General features: G+C 39.7%; 1 protein-coding gene across 10 annotated transcripts in view; it reads left to right on the forward strand.

Annotated features, from left to right (window-relative positions):
- The window catches only part of TOP6BL (TOP6B like initiator of meiotic double strand breaks), a 2,208,219-nt gene that overhangs the window by 1,210,582 nt on the left and 974,962 nt on the right, over positions 1-22,675 (forward strand). Inside the window, exon 1 of one of the 10 annotated variants that reach the window (XM_078660853.1) lies at positions 117-293. The exons of the other annotated variants lie outside the window; for them this stretch is intronic. Within the exon in view, the coding sequence (XP_078516979.1) occupies positions 285-293 (9 nt within the window). The 5' untranslated portion in view covers positions 117-284. Of the gene's footprint in view, positions 1-116; positions 294-22,675 lie in introns of those variants that run through there. 10 annotated transcript variants of the gene reach the window in all.

Raw genomic sequence — 22,675 nt, forward strand, 5'->3', positions numbered from 1 at the left:
TAGTAAATCGTTTTTGACAGAAAGCAAAGCACATGTAATGTAAATGAGCCTTTTGTTGTATACTAGTGTTTATATTGTTTACTTATTGTAATTGATGTGTAATATGTTTGTAGTGGTCTATAATATGTTATTTTTTCTTTACCACAGATTATAATCATCTATACAAACAAACTAAAAGATGCCTTCTAAAGCAAGAAGAGAAAAAATGTATAAAAGAAAATTAAGGTCTAAGGAAAAAGAAAATCAACAACCAACCAAAATAAAATCTTCAGAGAAAAAGAAAAATGCTCCTGGTAAGCAAACTAAACATTTTCTCAGGAACTTATTGAAATGTCAAGGAAAAAAAAAGTTTTTTTAGAAAGAACAATGAAACACCTGTAATTTCAAAGAAAACAGGATGTCCTTCTAAAAATGTTAGACATGTACAAGGAGATGATATTTTGCATACCAAAAGAAGAAGCAAGCAATTTACTGAAATTCATAGACGAATGTTTTACAACAGAATAGTATCAAATTTATTAAAAAATGTAAAGAGGTATAAAAAAAAGACCGCTTTTTACAAGAAAAAAAAACATAGTTAAGATTGTGAATGAAGCATTTAAAGTGAAAAATAAATTGTTTAGTTTAGTAATGAATAGAATTTGTACACTTGTTAAGGTAATCAATGCATTCAAAACAAAATGTAAGTGGAGGAGAGTAATTAATCAAACTAATTTCTGTGATGTTTTTTCTGGAGAATGGAAGCATAGTTCAAGTTCTGAGCCTTTTTTTAATGAATAAAGTTACTTTCAGGATAATGATTTGGTGCATGCAGTTGACACCAGTGGTCGAGCATATGAGGTGAAGGACGGTTGTCCGGTTAAAAAAGAAGAGATTGTGCCTAGAAATACAGAAGAGGTGTTACCAGATGAAGTTTTAGGGAGATGTCCTAAGGCTCCAGTGTATACATGGAATTGTAGTAGTATTTGTAGTGTCCGACAGGAATCAATTGATTTGTTTCGCACTTTCTTACGGAGATATACTAAGAAAAGTGTGAAACAATAAATGAACATTTTACAAGAGTTAGATCCTTGTAGAGTGAGAGAAAAAACAGGTTTGCAAGGGCATTCACTGGCTTGTCTTTCAAGAAAAGTATGTCAGAGTGTTTTTCACCATTTTAGGATGTTAGCAGTGCATCATAATAAAGTGAGGAAATTAGTGAGAAGGTTGTACTATGCAAAAAGTCCAGCACTTAAACTAAAACAGTTAAACATTGCTCTTTTGAATGGAACTGAATTAGATGTCAAAAACATTTGTGATGAAATTGAGTTTTGTTACTTTGGTGAAAAAGAGGTCAGTGCAGAAATTGATACAGTAATAGAAGGTAATGTAGAAGAGAATGTAGAGATTTTAAGTACAGAAATATTTGAAAATGAAATTATAAAGTTTAAAGTCAATTCAAGTGAAAGGCCTAATTTTTCTTGTGTTTGTTGTCGACGAACTCATTATAAGCATCAGACTAGATAAGTTGATTTATATGTAAAAAGCGAAAAGATAAATAATAATGAATGGAAGGATTTTGCAACTTATTTGTTGGTTGAAAATTGTTTTGATTTGGGCTCTGATCAACGTATGTGTACATATTGCGATAATAAATTAAATGAAAACAAAATGCCTGCTAGAGCTGTTCATAATAATATGGAGTTGGTAGACATTCCTTCTGAATTGATGGATTTAAATACCTATGAGTCTATTCTGATTCAATGTGTGCATCCTTTTCAGGCTATTGTTCGCATGGAGCCTAAGACAGGGAAATTGCCTCCTTCAGATTTACAGAGAGGATTAAAGGGAAGAGTTGTTTATTTGCCTCTAGATTTTAAGAAAAATATTGATACAATTGCTGTTGAAAAAGTAGAAGAGGAACCTCTGGTTATTCTAGTTAATGGTGTTCCGACAAAAAGTAAGAAAATCTGGCAAGAATTAGTGGATGTTAGGAAAGTCAAAAAGGCAACGTTGTATTTGGTAAAAAATAATCAGTACTATAAAAATGTGTATGTGGGAGAAGAGGAAACAACTGTACAAGACGACACTGATGTCTCTGCTGGGCAAATAGAAAAAGTTGATGTCTCTAGAAGTGAAGAAATTTATGAACATTATGGTGTTCATCCATTGCATTCCAAAGAAGTAATGGGGAATGCTATTGACTTGTTTCAGATGAAAAAAGCCGAAGGAAGTCCCATTAGTGTATGGGAAGAAAGTTTGGAAGCTCGTTGTTTTCCACAGTTATTTCCAACAGGTGAAGGTGGACGATATGACGACCGACCTGTTCAAATTCCTGCATCTGAATACCGGACTTCAAGATTAGATGCAGAAGATCCAAGGTTTCGTCAATGCATTCCATATTTGCTCCATCTACTGTTTGAGAGTGACTTGTCTGGACTTTCCTATGCAGTAAACCATATACTGAAAAGTGGAGCACATCTACAAAATGTTTCGGCAAGGGATTTTATGGATAAAGTGAAACTGCAAGACAGTGTTTTGGAATCTCAGCTAATTAATCTCATGGCATGTCAGCGTGGTACTAATGAGTATTGGTACCGTCGTCATGGGGAATTGAAATGTATGCTAAGAAACTTAGGAACTCCTACTTGGTTCCTCACTCTTAGCTGTGCTGAGTGTGCTTGGGAAGACTTACTTGAATTTCTACGAGAGGCAAATAAAAATATTGAAAATATTGAATACAAGACACCTGGAGAACTGTGCTCTTTGGATCCAGTTAATGTATGCAGGTATTTCAATCATAGGTTTGAAGCTATGATGTCTTTTATTACAAACAAAAAAAATCCTCCGCTTGGAGAGGTGTTGGATTTCTTTTGGAGAAAGGAGTATCAAGCAAGAGGTGCTTCTCATATACATATGCTGCTATGGATTAAAGATGCACCTACATTTGGAACAGATTGAGATGAGAAAGTGATGAGTTTCATTGAGCAGTATTCTACATGTGCTGTTCCGAAAAGTACAGAAAAAAACAATTTAAGACACCAAGTTTTACGCTTTCAAAGCCATCGTTGTGGGAAATACTGTAGTCAAAAATACAAATCCAAGGACAAATTCTACACGAAATGTCGTTTTGCATTTCCACGTACAGTAACATTGAAAGGAAGAGTCAACAATTTTATGTCTTCTCTGCGACATACTGTGACAAGGAAATCACCCAAAAATACATACAACCTAAGAAGAAATGAGGAATCCAAATTTATAAATGACTACAACCCAGTCATTTTGTCCATGTGGAATGCTAACATGGATATTCAATATGTGGCTGACAACTCGATTGCTGTGGCTCGATATGTGACGTCTTACATCACAAAATCAGAAAAGACGGAACTGAAGGAAATGTGGGAGGAAATTTCACATGAAAAGAGTCTAAGCAAGAAATTATACAGTTACAGTCTGAAGATGTTGTCACATCGAGAAATTGGAGCATATGAATGTTCTGATCGGTTGTCATCAGCAAGTCTGTATGCCAAATCTAGAACCATCATTTGGGTGAGTCTAGGTCTTGCTGCAACACGAAACCGAGTTTTGAAATCTGTACAAGAAATAGAGTATTTGGCGGAGAAAGAACCAGACAGTACAGATATTTTGAAGACAAACATGTTGGATACATACTATCCAAATAGAAGTACTCACCTTGAGAACGCTTGTCTCTATGAAGTTCTGCAAACCTACATTTTTAAAAAGAACGTCACAGAAGACATCAATAAAGGTGTATATGCTGTAATTGGTTGTGAAGGCTGTCTAGTAAAACAAAGAAAAGGCCATTTGATTAATCATCGAAAATTGAGTTGTGATTCTCCAAACAAAAGGGAATTTTATTACTTAGCTCTTTTGCAACTCTTTAAGCCTTGGCGTAGAGAAGAGGAACTACTTGGAGATTTTCATACTTATGAAGATTTGTTCAATGCAACCAAGGATACGATAGAATGTCCTGTTTTTTCAAATTATCTGCAAATGTTGAACGAGGAAATACAGCAAGAAGCTACAATTGCAGCAGAGATTGCTAGAGACAGTTCTCAAGATAATCAGAGTTCTGCTTCATTGAGTCAGGATCCACTAGGAGGACTAATTATACAAAATTAAGCTGCCCCTGCCATGGATGAAGTTGAAAGAGCCATGGAACAAGCTCAGGAGGATGGAGTTGACTTAGAAGATTTGGAAAAAGAACTAAACGTTGACCAGAGACAAATATATGACGAAGTCACAGAACAAATTGAGCATGGTTTATCTCATGAGAAAAAAGAGTGCTCATGTACATCATTTGTACCTGTCCGACTGTATGTGAGTGGAGAAGCAGGAACTGGGAAAAGTTTCCTGATTAAAGCGATTGCAACATATTTGCAGAAAACAACGGAGTCATCGCTCTCTTGTGTTGTTACTGCTCCAACTGGGTTGGTAGCACACAACATTAAAGGGATTACTTTACATCGCTTATTGATGCTGTCAGTGGTGCATGATAACAAATTACAATACCACAAGCTATCTGGAGAAGCTTGTTGTGAAGTTTCAAGAGTCCTAAAGAAAATGAAACTTCTTATCATTGATGAAGTAAGCATGGTATCAAATGTAATGCTTGCTTTTGTGCATTTAAGAATGCAAGAAATTCTTAAAACAGACTATGATGTATTATTTGGAGGCAAACATCATTGTTTTTGGAGATCTACTGCAACTAACTCCAGTGAAAGGACAGCCAGTTTTTAAAATGCTTACGCATGAAGATACCAGGAAGTGCTTAGGAAGCATTGGAAATGTTAACATATGGTTAAATTTCAAATATGCAGAACTACTTCAAAATATGCGACAGGCAAAGGACGAAGATTATAAAAATATTCTACAAGATGTAAGAATTGGGAAACTAACTGAGCATGGCAAAGAAGCTTTACATGGACGATTAATTTCAAATTTGTTTCCAAAGGAAAATATTCTCCCAGAGAATATTTTTAAGAAAATTCCTGAAAACAAATCTGTCATATGCTTGATGCCAACTCTGCAAGAATGTTCAATCTTCAACACCAAAATGTTAAAGTTGGAAAATCAAGAGATTGTGAAACTGGAAGCTATTGATAAAATAGAACATGAAGGAGCAACTATTATTTTGTCAGAAAAGTTGAAATCAAAATTAGATTCTTTAGAGAAGACAATATCTAAAACTGCTGGTATGGAAAAGACTCTGTATGCGTCTTTAAATTGTCGTATCATTTTACGACGTAATTTACATGTGGAAAGAGGTTTAGTAAATGGAGCAATGGGTCATGTTGTGGATTTTGTGAATTACCGAAATAGAGATGGAATTGAAATTATAAAAATTTAATTTGATGGTATTGAAGAAGTACTACAAAAGGGGATGATGGACCGAGCGTTTGAACAAATCAAACACTCACCCCCAGTCAACTGATCTGGGTTTAATCCATCACCATTCTTTAGTTCACTCAGCCACCCCAGTTCAGACATGGCTATATGCAAATCAGTCTGACCCTGTGCCTCATGGGAACAGTCCAGCCCGAACTGCCAAGCCATGTCTTCCCTGGACCGGAAACAAGCATCCTGGGACCGGTTTCGGATTCATAATCCTCATCAGCCAGGCTATCTTGAATCCAGTGGCCAAGTGAACAAGGGACTCACGTCTGAGCATACCCTGCCACACTTAGGGTGAACAAAGCGATACAAAAGGGGATGATGGACAGAGCGTTTGAACAAATCAAACACTCACCCCCAGTCAACTGATCTGGGTTTAATCCATCACCATTCTTTAGTTCACTCAGCCACACCAGTTCAGACATGGCTATATGCAAATCAGTCTGACCCTGTGCCTCATGGAAACAGTCCAGCTCAAACTGCCAAGCCATGTCTTCCCTGGACCGGAAACATGCATCCTGGGATCGGTTTTGGATTCATAATCCTCATCAGCCAGGCTATCTTGAATCCAGTGGCCAAGTGAACAAGGGACTCACGTCTGAGCATACCCTGCCAACTTAGGGCGAACAAAGCGATACAAAAGGGTACAAAAGGGGGATGATGGACGGAGCGTTTGAGCAAATCAAACACTCACCCCCAGTCAACTGATCTGGGTTCAATCCATCACCATTCTTTAGCTCACTCTGCCACCCCAGTTCAGACATGGCCATATGCAAATCAGTCTGACCCTGTGCCTCATGGGAACAGTCCAGCCCGAACTGCCATGCCATGTCTTCCCTGGACCGGAAACAAGCATCCTGGGACCGGTTTCGGATTCATAATCCTCATCAGCCAGGCTATCTTGAATCCAGTGGCAAAGTGAGCAAGGGACTCACGTCTGAGCATACCCTGCCAACTTAGGGCGAACAAAGCGATACAAAAGGGGATGATGGATGGAGCGTTTGAACAAATCAAACACTCACCCCCAGTCAACTGATCTGGGTTTAATTGAAGAAGTACACCAAATCAGTCGTTGTTCTGCTCGTTTTTTGCTAGTGAAAGATTTGTATGTCCGCAGAAAACAGTTTCCTGTTTCTTTGGCATATGCAGTAACTATTCATAAATCTCAAGGTATAAGTGTTGATAGTGCTTTGGTGAATATTGGAAATTCTGTGTTCAAGGAGGGTATGGCATATGTTGCTTTATCTCGAGTCAGAACTTTATCAGGATTGTACTTGATTGATTTTGATGAGACAAAGATTAATGCAGATCTAAATTGTGTAAAAGAATATAATGGGTTAAGAAAAGAGTATGCTCCAAATTTACCTCAATATCCTCTGTTTGAAAAGCGTTTGGTAGGCCGAAAAAGAAGAAATGAGAAAAAATTTAGTGAAGTTGTAGCAAAAAGAAAAAAAGTAGTTGAACCAGTAATTGTAAGCAGAAACGAAATGGATTCAGTTAAAGATGTTGTTGGATTTCAGTTTGAAAATAGTTCTGGTGTCAACTGCTATGCCAATGTAGTGGTTAATGTTGTTTTTTTTCTCCAAACTATGCAAGAACAGATTGCTGAAAATCGTGATCAAACACTTTGTTGTTTATTAAATTCTGTATTAGAGAAATGTAGCAGTGATAGAACAAAAATACAAAGTGTTTCTGAAATTCGAAAGGTTTTAGACATATGTTCTGGTCTAAATCAATTTACACAGAATATTCAGCAAGATTGTCAGGAATTTCTAATGTATATGCTTGTTGTTTTGCAAGATGAAGGTGTAGATGTAGAAAATCTTTTTGGCCTTTCTTATAAATGGCAACATGACTGTGACAATTGCTCCTTTTCAAGTAGAACTACAGTAGACACTGAAAGTTTTATATATTTGACTTTACCAGACTGCAAATCAGTGTCTTTTAATAATCTAGTTAGAGCAGCAAATCAAAACATGGTCTGTAGTCAATGTAAATCTGCAATGCTATCAACTTTATTTTTACGAAGATATGGACAGTATGTTATTTTAATGTTCCAACGATGTAGACCTGATGGAACTAAATTGACAACATTAATTAAAAATGTTGTGGCTTCTCAATTATCAATTTCAGGAAGAACCTTTACAACTGCAGCAATTATTTACCATGATGGTCCTTCAACAACATCAGGACATTACACATGTTATTTAAACCTTTTGGCTGGAAGCTCTGTAATGATACTCAATTGACTTTCAAACAACGTTTGCCTTCTGACTTACTAAATTTTTACCTAGTGTTCTTACAACCGAAATTTTAGGGAAGGTAATTGGCCTATGAAGATTGCAGCAGTTAATATAACTTAGTTTGCTCTTCAAAATTACTTTCTGAATGAGAGTGATGAAGATAATAAAAAACATGTAGTTCTCATAGAGATAGTATATGTTTATCATATAGTGTGTGCTGTGAGTATTATACAAATTATTTATAAAAAGTAAGCTAGAGGTGGAAGTAAAACTCTTGTTTCATAATGTAAAAGATGTTGGAGCTTTTCTTTCAGAAAGTCGTGTAAATGAGACATTAAGAATACTCTGGACTAATTTCCATAGAAAAGGACTTTCCTTATACTATTTGGCCTCGTGGAAAAGTGGATGGATCAAAAGTGAGTTTAGATATGGTTTTTAAAATTGTACATTATTTAAGAAATTATTTAATGGGTTTTTTAAACACAATCATTTTGATTGTGTTTTTTTTGCCCGCTGTTATATGATGAGTACTATTGAAGTCACTGTTTTAAGTGAAATTCAATATATTCTGAGAACAGCAAAAATAAACCATTTAACATGTTGTTGAAATTATTTTGTATTTTCAATTATTATTAAATATATATTATTTTCCCATTCTCTTATGGTCACTTATCTATTTCCACCCTCTATCACTCCTCTTAAGTCATCCTCACTGGCCTTTTTTCACTCTCCCTCACCTCCCTTCCCATATTCCACTTTCCTCACTTATTCTCATTAACCACTTCTTCACTGCTCTTTCCCTCTCTCCCATTCACTACTTTCCAGCTGTCAGTCACTCTACTTCACTCCCCTCCCCCTTGTTTTCTTTCTTTGTTTCCTCAATAATTCCCCTTCTCTCACTCACCTTATTACACTTCACTCACTCCTTCTCTCACTACCTCTGTCCTCTCACATCCTCACTCCCTGTCTCTTAGCTTCAGTCTCTCGATCCTCTTACTCCTCTTCCGTCATCCTTACTCCCTAAAACTCACCCACACTCCCTTACTTATCTTTCTTTGCTCTCTTACTCAGTTTCTTTCTGCCAGTGTTTCCTTCACTACCTCTATGTTCTCACTCTTTCACTCCCTTTGTCTCAAGCTCATTTGCTTTTATCCTCTTTTTATTTTCCTTTTTTATCTACCACACTCTCCTGAACTCACCCTCCCTCATCCTTGTTCCCTTACTTCAGTTAGTTCTGTTATCCTCAATCATCATCTTTAACTACCCTTCTTCTTTCTTTTGTCACGTACTCACCTTTTCCTAGTCCCTTTGCTTCACTTTTCTTCAATTTCTTCCCTTCCTTTGCTCTCTCAGTCATTCTCCTTCCCTTACTCACATTACTGCCCTTTACTCACTGTTTGTCTTACTCCCTCTATTCTCTCATATTCTTACTTGTCTTCCCTCACTCCATCTCTGTTACCTTCACTCCCATTGTGTCCTCACTGTCGTACAAGCCTACATTCACCCTCACTGAAATTCTATGCCTCATTGGCATTAATCCACTGTTATTCACTCCTGCTTCTCTGTCACTCACTCCCCTTTCTTTTCTCCCCTTTCTGCTTTTAGTTTTTGTAATGCATATTTCTTTAGGATCTTACTCACCTTCAGTTTATTTCTCTCTCCTGCTCTTGTTCACTGTCACTGAATGTATCTATGTCATTATCCTTTTAGTAATTTGCTCTCTCTCTATTTCTTTTTAACTCTCTCTGACCTTCACCATTCCTTTGTTTTTCGTTCTGACTACTTCACTTCTACTTTATCTCTTACTAACCTTTTATGACTTTTAATGTTGTACTTTGTCTCTTGTATTGTAAAATATATATTATAAATATTCTAACTTTTTTTGTCTTTCACAGATATACATTTTTAATGGAAATATGATATTAAGTTTACATTACTTATAAGGTAAGTTTGAGGTACAAAATGTATTTTATCTATACTGTTTTCCTTAACCTCACTACTCTTCTTTGATGCTCCCACACCTCTGTTCCCTTATTGCGCTTGCCTCACTTATTTTGAATCCCCACGTTTACTCCCCTTTTTCACACTCTTCTCTTACACTGACCTTCTTTCAGACCTTCTCCTTTACTTTCTTTCCTCTCTGTTCTCTTACTTCATTGTTTTACTTTTTTCCCTTCCTTTACTCTCCTATCTCCACTTCACTTACTCCTTCTCTTTCTTTCTCTGTCCTCTTACTTCTACACTCCCCTTCCCTCAATCTCTTTCTGTTAGCCTCATTCGCTCCATCCCCTTAGTCTCTCACTCCTCTTCTGTCACGCTCACTGCCTATAACTCAGCCGTACTCCCACACTCACCTTATTTCAGACCTTCTCCTTTAGTTTACTTCCTCTCTCTTTCCTTCCTTTGCTCCTTCACTCTTTTCTCTTCCCTTACTTTCTTATTCCACTGTACTAACTCCTTCTCTTACTCCTTCTGTCCTCTTACTTGTACACTCCCCTTCCCTCATTCTCTCTCTGTTAGCCTCATTCTGTCTGTCCTCTTAGTCTCTCACTCCTTTTCTATCACGCTCACTCCCTATAACTCAGCCATACTCCTACACTCACCTTCTTTCAGACCTTCTCCTTTATTTTCCTTCCTCTCTTTTCCCATCCTTCACTCCTTCACTCTTTTCCCTTCCCTTACTCCCCTTACTGCACTTCAGTAACTGCTTCTGTCAATCCCTCTGTCCTCTAACTTACTCACTCCCCTTTTCTCACTCTCTCTCTGTTACCCCCATTCTCTTCGTCCTCTAAGTCTCTCACTCCTCTTCTGTCACGCTCACTCCCTATTATTGAGCCATACTCTCACACTCATCTTCTTTCAGACCTTCTCCTTTACTTTCCTTCCTCTCTCTTCCCATCCTTCGCTCTTTTACTGTTTTCCCTTCCCTTACTCTCCTTACTCCACTTCAATAATTCCTTGTCTTACTCCCTCTGTCCTCTTACTTCTACACTCCCTTTACCTTATTCTCTCTCTGTTAGCCTCATTCTCTCCGTCTCTTTAGTCTCTCACTCCTCTTCTGTCACGCTCACTCCCTATAACTCAGTTATACTCCCACACTCACCTTCTCTGAAACCTTCTCCTTTACTTCCCTTCCTCTCTCTTTCCATCCTTTGCTCCTTCACTCTTTTCCCTTCCCTTATTCCCCTTATTCCACTTCAGTAACTCCTTCTCTCAATCCCTCTGTCCTCTAACTTACTCACTCCCCTTTTCTCACTCTCTCTTTGTTAGTCTCACTCTCTCTGTCCTCTTAGTCTCTCACTCCTCTTCTATCACGCTCACTCCCTATAACTGAGCCATACTCCCACACTCACCTTCTTTCAGACCTTCTCCTTTACTTTTTCCTCTCACTTCCCTTCCTTCACTCCTTCGCTGTTTTCCCTTCCCTTACTCTCCTTACTCCACTTCATTAACTCCTTCTCTTACTCCGTCTGTCCTCTTACTTCTACACTCCCCTTACCTCATTCTCTCTCTGTTAGCCTCATTCTCTCCGTCCCTTTAGTCTCTCACTCCTCTTCTGTCACGCTCACTCCCTATAACTCCGCCATACTCCCACACTCACCTTCTTTGAAACCTTCTCCTTTACTTCTCTTTCTGTCTCTTCCCATCCTTTGCTCCTTCACTCTTTTGCCTTCTCTTACTCCCCTTACTCCACTTCAGTAACTCCTTCTCTCAATCCCTCTGTCCTCTAACTTACTCACTCCCCTTTTCTCACTCTCTCTCTCTGTTACCCACATTCTCTCCGTCCTCTAAGTCTCTCACTCCTTTTCTATCACGCTCAATCCCTATAACTGAGCCATACTCCCACACTCACCTTCTTTCAGACCTTCTCCTTTACTTCCCTTCCTGTCTCTTCCCATCCTTTGCTCCTTCACTCTTTTGCCTTCTCTTACTCCCCTTACTCCACTTCACTAATTCCTTCTCTTACTCCCTCTGTCCTCTTAGTTCTACACTCCCCTTCCCTCTTTCTCTCTCTGTTAGCCCCATTCTCTCTGACCCCTTAGTCTGTCACTCCTCTTCTATCACACTCACTCCCTATAACACAGCCACACTCCCTCACTTATGTTTCTTTCCTCTCTCACTCAGGGCCTCATTTATGAGAAATGACGCATCGCGAAAGCAGCGATGCATCACTTCTCAGTGCGCTCTCCTTGCGACATTCCGGATGCGTCATATTTAATGTATGACACATCATGTCGCAAGGAGTTACAGATACGTCAGTATTTCTGACGTATCTGTAAGCGCAAAAGTGACGCATTGCTGGAGTGTGTCACAAAAGTGACGCAACTCCAGCAATGCATCCTTTCACATGGGGCAAGCCCCATGTGAAAGGGCCTGCGTCAGTCTTACGCCTGCTGTGAGGCAGGCGCAAGATTTTGACGCAACGGCGTCCTAAAAGTGACGCAGTGAAATCTCATAGATTTCACTGCATCACTTCTACGACCCTTCCTTGCGTCAATACGCCCCCTTTGCATACATTATACCTGGCGCAGGTATAATGTGGCACAGGGGTTTACAAAGTGATGCATCTACCTAGATGCGTCACTTTGTTAATATGACTCAACAAGGTGCAATTTTTACACCACTCGTGTGTCACAAAAAGTGACGCACCGGCGGCGTAAAAGTGACGCATGGCCTCATAAATGAGGCCCTCAGTCTTCTACTCTCACTTTTTCTTTCACTTTCTCTGTCTCTTCACTCCCTTACTCACCTTGTCTCACACTCACTTGTCTTTATCCAGTCTGTATCTCCACTCTTTCCTAAACATCACTGCTCTTTTCTTACCCTTCCACACCCCCGTTCCTTTACTACATTTTCTTCACTTATCCTCATTCCCCATGTTCACTCTCCTTCTCCTCACTCTCCTTCCCCACACTCACCTTCTTTCAGTCCCCCTACTTCACTTCCCTTCCCCTCTCGTCCCTTTCTTTGCTTTCTCACTCATTTTTCTCTCCTCTCTCACTGCACTCCACTTCAGTTACTCTTTTTCATTTTTTTAAGAATACAGCTCTTTTTTGAGAATTGGAGGTAGTTCTAAAAAGAACTTTTTTTTCTTCTTTTTTCGTTTTTTTCTCAACAAAAACAAAAACAGGGAATGGGAAACTGCTCAACAGGAGCAAAAAAAAATAATCAAAATTAGGGCTGGGGACGGCAGAGGTGGTTCTCTAATGCTCGAACAATGATCATAATACTTTGTTCCCCGTAACAAAGTAGAGCATCACAATGTTTGCATTTGATTGTGGCCTCATTAAAAACAGGCTGAATATTTGGGATCAGCTGTTCTGGTCGCCCCCTCACCGATGCAGTTGCTCCTCCAGTTGAAGTAGAAGCACCATCCCCTGGAGCCTCTCGTGCCAGAGCCCTGACACTCTCCCGGCATAATTCTGAGGGTGCCTCCTCTGGACGTGCTGAATCATGGTCGAATTTCCAAATGAATATTTTCTGGTAGGGTCACCCCGTGACAGGACAGTGTGACAAATTCAGCACTCCACCTTTGGAGCATTTACTTTTTATTTGTCTGCAGGTATTGAAAAAAAATTCCATATGAAATGCTCCTTTACTCTAGGCTGAGGAGCCTCTTCCTCTATGAACCCATCTGAGTCCTCACTGCTACTGCTGGGTCTAGCAGCCATGATAATCCAAAAAAGATTAAGCAGGAAAAAGACAGGTCTTGCAGTCACAAAAGTGAAAGAAGAAGTGAAGGAAATGGGTGGGGATTTCATTCTTTGTAAAAAAAACTGTTAGCAACCAATGAAAAGTGTTATTTTAAGGTCACATGACTTGACACGCTTACGCTGCGCGCACCGGAGCGCTTCCGGGGGCGCTTCCGGGGGCGCTTACGCGGCGTGCCTGAGGGACGTTTTGGTAGCTTTACGGAAATGCAAAATCATTTTCATTCAGAAAATTAAAAATACTGCTTTTATAAGTATGGTACTGAATGTCTTGCATTATTATTTAGTTTTCATAAATATTTTTTTTTACGAACGCAGAATTAGCGCTCTCGGAAGAGCTTACCGGTGCGCGCACCCTGAGCGCTCCAAGACAAAATGATACGGGTAAGCTTATCGGTGCACGCACCCTGAGCGCACCAGGAAAAAATTATTACAAAAAAATATATACATTGAACAAATAATTAAAAAAAATATATATAATTAACAGTTATAAAACAGCTAATAAAAAAAATAAAAAAAATTGTAGGTTACAAAGTCGATATACAAAGGAATTAGCTTTTAAAAAAACTATGAAATTCACTGAAAAAACCATAGGTTTCACAAACGTTATAGTTAGGAATTAGCATTTAAAAAACCTTTGAAATTCACTGAAAAAACCATAGGTTTCACACTCGTTATAGTTAGGAATTAGCATTTGAAAAACCTTTGAAATTCACTGAAAAAACCATAGGTTTCACACCAGTTATAGTTAGCTGAACATTTTACTCATACAAAACCATTGAAATTCCCACGTTATAGTTAGTTGGACTCACTATAACTCGCGCGCCCGCAATCCACTGCTGATTATGTCACATATTACATCATTCATGACATGGTCAGTGACATCACTAATGACATCCTGATGACATCTCAAATGACATCACTGATGACATCACTGATTACATCTCAAATGACATCACTGATGACATCACTGATGACAACATCCATGTGATAATACGATGCACCTCCTCACACTCTAATCTAACCTTTGATACACCCAGTGTTAAATACAAACTACCATTCCTGAAATTATTGACACACCAATACCAGTAACTACAAACGCACTCACTGATTTCTAGGTCTACACACACATCCACTCATTCACCCATACAATCATTCATACATACAGTCACTCATCAATAGAACACTATCATATCCACTCATACACTTATACAGACACTCACACTCTGACCCTCATCCACAGAGTTACTCACACACCTAGTCAGTTATGCAAAGAATCAATCACACTCCCATCTCCTCAACTACACAGTTATACACACTAAACCTTACTTATTCAAACATATACTAACACATACTTACTCTCTTTTACAATCACTGATACAAGTACACATTGATCCATACAGTCACTTACGCAATCACAGGCTCTCATGTATAGTCATTTATATATGCCAACTCTCACATGCACTGTGTTTTACATATGTACTTACTTGGACAAGGAGCACTGAGATAGCCATTCACTCACCAGCACACCCATTCACACAGTCAACCACCCATACAGCTCTTTCCACATGCACTCTTGAACCAATATACCAAGTGAATCAACTGCTCACACATATATGCACAGAGTCACACACCTCCCAGCCACCCACACACACATTCACCCTCACATACAAATAATTGGGCAACCAATCAATAACCCATATAGCCACTCATATAGCTACTGATCAACACATGCAGCAGCTTACACAACAACAGACATACTGATGCACACATTCAGACAGTTTAGTCACTAACCAATGCATTCAGTAAGACACATTTAATCACTCACTCATACAGTCAGTCACGCACCTACTAAATCCTTCATCCAGACACTCATACATCCACTCATTCTTCAATATATAAAACATATTCCTACTTTTCAGAAACACACATTCACTGGATGATGTCATCAGTGATGTCATCAGTGATGTCATCAGTGATGTCACTGACCATGTCATGAATGATTTAATATGTGACATCATCAGCAGTGGATTGCGGGCGCGCGAGTTATAGTGAGTCCAACTAACTATAACGTGGGAATTTCAATGGTTTTGTATGAGTAAAATGTTCAGCTAACTATAACTGGTGTGAAACCTATGGTTTTTTCAGTGAATTTCAAAGTTTTTTTAAATGCCAATTCCTAACTATAACGAGTGTGAAACCTATGGTTTTTTTCAGTGAATATATATATATATATATATATATATATATATATATATATATATATATATATATATATATATATATATATATATATATATATATATATATATATTCACTGAAAAAACCATAGGTTAGAGACCATATATAGTTAGCTGGACATTTTATTGACATAAAACCAATGAAATTCCATATATAGTTAGTTGCACTAACTATATATCGCGCACCCGCAATCCACTGCTGATGATGTCACATATTACATCATTCATGACATGGTCAGTGACATCACTGATGACATCACTGATGACATCTCAAATGACATCACTGATGACATCACTGATAACAACATCCAGTGATTTTTTGTTTCTGTAAAGTTTAAATATGTCTTACATATTGAAGAATGAGTGGATGTGTAAGTGTCTGGACGAAGGATTTAGTAGGTGCATGACTGACTATGAGTGAGTGATTAAATGTGTCTCACTGAGTGCATGGGTTAGTGACTAAACTGTCTTAATTTGTGCATCATTATGACTGTTGTTCTGTAAACTGCTGCATGTGTTGATCAGTAGCTATATGAGTAACTATATGGGTTATTGATTGATTGCCCAAGTATTTGTATGGGAGACTGAGTGTGTGTGTGGCTAGCTGGGAGGTGTGTGACTCTGTGCAGATCAATGTGTACTTGTATCAATGATTGTATAAGAAGGTAAGTATGTGTTAGTATATGTTTGAAAATGTAAGGTGCTCTATGTTTAACTGTATAGACAAGAAAATGGAAGTGTCATTGATTCTTTACAGGACTGACTAGGTGTGTGAGTAACTCCATGGATGAGTGGCAGACTGTGAGTGTCTGTATAGGTGTATGAGTGCATATGATAGTGTTGTAAAGATGAGTGATTGTATGTATGAATGATTGTATGGGTGAATGAGTGAAGGTGTGTGTAGACGTAGCAATCAGTGAGTGTGTATGTAGTAACTAGTATTGGTGTGTCAATGGTTTCAAAAATTATACTCTGTATTTAACACTGGGTGAAACAGAGGTTATATTAAAATGTGAGGAGATGCATTGTATTGTCACATGAATGATATCATCAGTGATGTGGTCATTGATGTCAAATGAGATGTCATCAGTGATGTCATCAGTGATGTCATTTGAGATGTCATCAGTGATGTCATCGGTGATGTCACTGACCATGTCATGAATGATGTAATATGTGACATCATCAGCAGTGGATTGCGGGTGCGCGATATATAGTTAGTGCAACTAACTATATATGGAATTTCATTGGTTTTATGTCAATAAAATGTCCAGCTAACTATATATGGTCTCTAACCTATGGTTTTTTCAGTGAATTTTCAAGGTTTTGTAAATGCTAATTTCTAACTATATATGGTCTATAACCTATGGTTTTTTCAGTGAATTTTCAAGGTTTTGTAAATGCTAATTCCTAACTATATATGGTCTATAACCTATGGTTTTTTCAGTGAATTTCAATGGTTTTTTAATAGCAAATATCATAAGCTGTCGAATGTCAAGTACGTGGTAAGTAAAAACATGTTCGTGTTTATGCACACTGATCTGCTTTGAATGCTGCCCCCCACCCCTCATTTCTATTAGGAGTACTCTCTCTTTGCAGATAGTGAAGGGTAGTTAACGCAGGCCTTTGCCCCCGTTGTAATCCGTCGTGCCTGCTTCTCTCTCCATTTGATTGATTGTTCTCTTTGGTTCATTCTCTATTTACAAACAAGCACAGAGTCGCAATACTCTGTTTAGTCTTTGCAGATAGCGAAAAATTGTGTAAAAAAACAAAAGGAATCGAGCAAAATCAGTAGGCCACTAATGGGATCTCTTTTTGACCTCGCTAAAATAGAAACATTAGGAACAACCTGTTGAAAATAGCAATGTGTATGTACATAAGCGGCGTTCATTTGTGTTCACAGTACCCCTTGTTGATTGTTTGAATCGAGCATTGAATTGTTCGAAGTTGGTTCTCTTAAGGATCTTCTCTGCCTGCAAACGAGGAAGAATAGGAATATTCTCTCTCCCTTTGCAGATAGTGAAGGGTAGGTAACGCAAGCCTTTAACACATCGTACCTATTTCATTCCTCATTGATTGATTGATTGTCCGAACATTGACTGTTTGGGAATTAGTTCTTTTTGGAGGTATTCCCTGTTTGCAAATAAACGTAGGAAAATCTTTGCAAGTAGTGAAAGGGTAGGTAATGCGGACCTTTCTCCCCCGTTGTAATCTGTCATGCCTATCTACTCCCCACTGATTGATGCACCTGTTTCACCCGGACCATTTACTAGAGATAGGTCATCTGGCCCAACAAGAGAGCACCCCTAGTGAAAAGGACATATGCAATAATAACGAAGTGATCACTGTATCCTGTTAACAGAAACTTTAGCATGAAACAACCTGGAAAGAAAAGAATGGGAAAACGAAAATCAGTAGGCCACTGATGAACTTTTTATTAAATAACAAACAAAGAAACGATAACAATACGTAATGATAAAACCTATTATTGTCCTAGAAACAAGAAACGTTAGAAGTAAGCCCGTAATAAGAAACCTGAAAACATCGCCCCTCACTGCCCCAAAACGTGTCTGTCCCACCGCCTGCCACGGCCAAATAACGGCAAACTGGGAAAGATAGAAGTCAGCAGACATCCGCCCCATTCTAGAAACTTCCAAAGGGCAACAGGTTTTCGGCTACACCCAGCCGGAAGCAACACATATAAGGCGGGTCCTGCTGCCACGCCTCGGAGATCATCACGTAGGGTGTAGCCGGAGGAGAGGCCGAGGCCAGCGGGACCCGGCCAGGGGGATTGACAACGCTGGAGAGTTGCAGGGGGGGGAATGTCCGTGTCCTCGACCCTCCCCTCTCTCTCCCAGTCCGGCCGCGGTGGCCCTTGACAGTTTCAGGTAGTCCCGCCACATTCTCTACCGGTCCGGCCACCAACGGCCGGGGCCGATGGGATCCGGCTGCAGCCGATAAACCAAGGAACCCGTTCATGGGGCCAGAGCAAGGGGCGTCCGGCCGACATCCACCGGAAGCCCGGCCCGAAGACGGACGGGACACTTCTTCTTTCTTGAATAATTGCTGCAACAACCCTGGGGGGGGGGAAGTCTTGCACATGCCTCCGACCCCCCCCCTCGTCCTCATCGCCTGGTCCGGCCATAACAAATCTCAAGCGAGACGCCGTGGGGTGCACTGGGAGGGAGAGACGGTGCGAACAGGTCTCTCCCGCCTCCCCAGTGGAGGCTTCCCACCTGCACCCTCAGCGCTCCAGGCGCCCGTAAAAGGGTTCTTCCACTGTGGGGATGCTGCAACGTCTCGCCCGGCAGGGTGGAGCCCGTCCGCTCATTTGACCCCGCGATCGCCAGTAGCTACCGAACTCTCAAAATGGCGATCGACCTGGCAAGAGCGGGCCCAGCATAAAGAAATGGCCCGGTCACTGGTTGACTCCACCACCGTAGTCCTCCACGACCTTGAAGATTCTAGAGGAGCCGCGGGAGTCTCCGACCCCCGCAGACACCCCCGATGGGGAATGACTGCCATGATCGCCCGTGGAGTGACGAAACTGTATCCGCGGGACGTCGGCGCTCCCATGCTGGCGCCAGCCTCACTTTGAATTACTAGAATCCTGCAAACCTCAGTTCCGGTGAAAGCACACTGTGACCCGGTAGGAAAAATTGTTGCACCCCCTCCCCTTTTTGACTGATAGTTCAAACCACCGATCCTTTCCTTTGCCCTTTTACCAGAACTTTGGACTGCCTCCCCCTCTTTTACATTTTCTAGAGAAAACAAAACATTAACCACTACATTAGCATAGCAGTTGACACCAGAACTGTTTTCAAATTGAAAACCAACAACATCTTCAACAGAATCCTTTTTGTTTCTGCTGTGACCCTGCTACAGCACAGGCATTGTCCCCAGCAGTAATTCTGCAATGCCGGTAAGAATAGCTGTGGTGCCTACTGGACTCACTCACCCCCGCGGCGCCCCACGCCGTTATTTGCTGGGCGGCAACTTACTAGACATCACCTTCGTGCCATCTAGATTTCAGCGCGTTCTGCTGCCTTGGAACTATTCGCACAACAGACTGCTACTGACGACCCACCCCCAGGCAACATCTTCTGAATTTTCATAATTTGAAAGAACTAGTAACATGTCCTCATCAGGAATTTCCTCATGAAAAGTCTGCAATGATGATTCTTGTAACTCTATGGTCTCCAAACATTCGATAAATTCGCCATCAAGAGATTGATCAAAAAAATCATTCAAGTCATCTCCTCCTTGTGAGAATATTTCATTATTGGTGCTGTCAATTTCAATAAATGTATTGGATAATTCAAAAGAAATTGCCACGGTCTCTTCGTTGTTTAAATGTTTTTACTGTTTTTGTTTTGTTGTATATATTTATAAGTTATTAAAGTTTTATAATCCTACTACTTTGTTGGAGTGCTATATATTTTTAATGTGACACATAAATGTAAAAACTTTGATGTACAAAGAGTCATCCCTGGAATCTTCCGCTTCAGGCTCGGTCCCCTCCCCAATCACAATACAGGATGGTTTTCAGATAGTAGGAACACGTGTGGTGTGACGGATCTCATCGGGTGTGGGCCTTGATCTACTATAACTCCTTTGAAGAGGGGTGATTCTTTACAGCTGGGGCCATAAACTACATCTGCAGGGCTAGCTGATAGCCTGGACAATCGGACACAGAGGAAGAGGAGTGTCAGAGGGTGCGGTAGTGAATAGGGCGAAAGGGAGGTGTCGGGCGGGCACAGAGTGTGATTCTCAGGGAAGAGCAGCGCAGATGGGGAGAGGTTTATTGCCCATGCATAACACAGAGAGCGGGGGTGACCAGTGCCTGGGGAAGATGCTTGCGAGGGTGGGGAGCCATGCTACGAATCGACAGCGTGCAGAGAGTGGGTCTGGTCAAGGCATCTAAAATGGCTGCCGTGCACGACAAAAGTGTGGCATTTCAAAAAAGGCAAGATGGCGCAAACAATGTTTTTCAACACTTCCTCATTTCCTTCGAATCGAACGTTAACAGACGTTGGTGCATATTACCAAAGTTAAGCGATATTTATCGCTAACGATGCTTACCAACGAATTTTTTACCGCTAAGCATCGTCAGAAATTATCGAAGATAAACCTTGCTATTATCAAGGTTTATCGCAAATGCGATAAAAAACGACCGCAATGCATTAATATCGATGAAAACTCAGCGATATTCATGCATTACCGAGCTAATGCTCTTAGCCATGTTATCCACCTCCCATTGGATAACATGGCTAAGAACTGCTCAGGGCAGGTGTTAGTTTTTGGAGATATTCGCGCTTAGCGCGAATATCTCCAAAAGTTGGTAATAGGAGATATATATCTTGCATGTTGTAATGCAAATTATTGTGGTATATGGAACTCATACCATAATCTCTCAGGAAAGCAGAAACTGATCCTTTTGGGACCGCCTGAGAAGGCCTAGGGGGTGAGGGGTACTCTACTTTGCCCCCTTTTCACGTTCCGAACTATTTTTTTTTACTCTCTTCTGTAATTACACAAAATGGCAGCGATAAGATGCATCAGAGACAGACAGTGAGAGAAAGGAGGCTGGAGATGAAGAAGAGATGTCAAATACACATTGGAGATAATATAGTGGGAGAAGGGAAGTAAATATGAGTAAACTTACCATGTAACATAAAAATGTTGCACTCTATACTATAAGTCTCATTTTATACTACAATCACTTCGCTACAACCTCATAAATTAAAAATAAAAATGAATAATGTCTCAAACAATTTTTGATTTCTAAATATAAATTTATTCTTCAGAATTTTCTAAATTTGAAAGAACTAGTAACATGTCCTCATCAGGAATTTCCTCTTCAATCATCTCATCTGGAATCTCCTCATTAAAAGTCTGCAATGATGATTCTTGTAACTCTATGGTCTCCAAACATTCGATAAATTCGCCATCAACAGATTGATCAAAAAAATCATTCAAGTCATCTCCTCCTTGTGACAATATTTCATTATTGGTGCTGTCAATTTCAATCAATGTAGTGGAATCATTCAAGTCATCTCCTCCTTGTGACAATATTTCATTATTGGTGCTGTCAATTTCAATCAATGTAGTGGACAATTCAAAAGAAATTGCCACGGTCTCTTCATTGTGAGCCATTTTATTTTGAAATTGCTTGCTGTAAATTGCAGAAAAAAATAATCACTTTCATTTATCGTTTTTAGTAATACATAATATAAAACTAACTTTATCAAGTATTTAGTATAACAGAAGGACTGCAAATAAATAACAGAAAACATTTTTCAAATTATCTTCAAGTGTACAACATAGTTCCCCTTACAAATTAACAACTCACCTTTTTAAAAGTAGGAGAAGTGTTAGTACTGTGTAAATCAAACACCAGAAATTCACCACCAAAAATTCCTCACAAATGTACCTCAGACAGTAGTATCACAAAATGGCTGTGGTTTCCTCTCATTTGAGATATATACATAACCAATTAACTTTCATCACACACAAATACAAAACCAAAGTAACATTTTAATTGGTTCTAAATTTCAACACTTTCAAATGTGTTTTCCCCATGCAATTTTCCATAGGACATTTACATACGTCTACAGCCTGAATGGCTGAACGGAATTACACCAAACTTGGCAAAATGGTACATGAAACCTAAGAGGTCAGGAAGGATCTACTATGCCCCCTTATGGTCATTTGCCCCTTCGCTTTGGCCTCCTCTTGTCTCTCGATCCTACCGAGAGACAAGATGGCGGCCGCTACGGACTGTTTGTAATGTTTACAGACGCCGGAGAACCAATCAGCTTCGCAAAGCTCCGTAACGCGAAAAGTACGCGAAGCGCTGTTACAGATATATATCTTTTTTTTAACGTTAATTTCTCAAAATCCACTGGAGCACATATATTGAGACCTAGCAAAGGCACATCGGGCTACCAGTCCCTAATATTTTGCCAAGTTTCGTGCAAATCCATTCAGCCGTTCGATTATTATTATTATTTTTTTTTTTGCCCCGCGGGGCCCTTTTAAAACCTCCACATCAAACCTAGGGGGTCAGCGAGGATCTACTATGCCCCCT

This window comes from Lissotriton helveticus, chromosome 9, assembly GCF_964261635.1.
Source record: "Lissotriton helveticus chromosome 9, aLisHel1.1, whole genome shotgun sequence".
Classification (NCBI taxonomy): domain Eukaryota; kingdom Metazoa; phylum Chordata; class Amphibia; order Caudata; family Salamandridae; genus Lissotriton; species Lissotriton helveticus.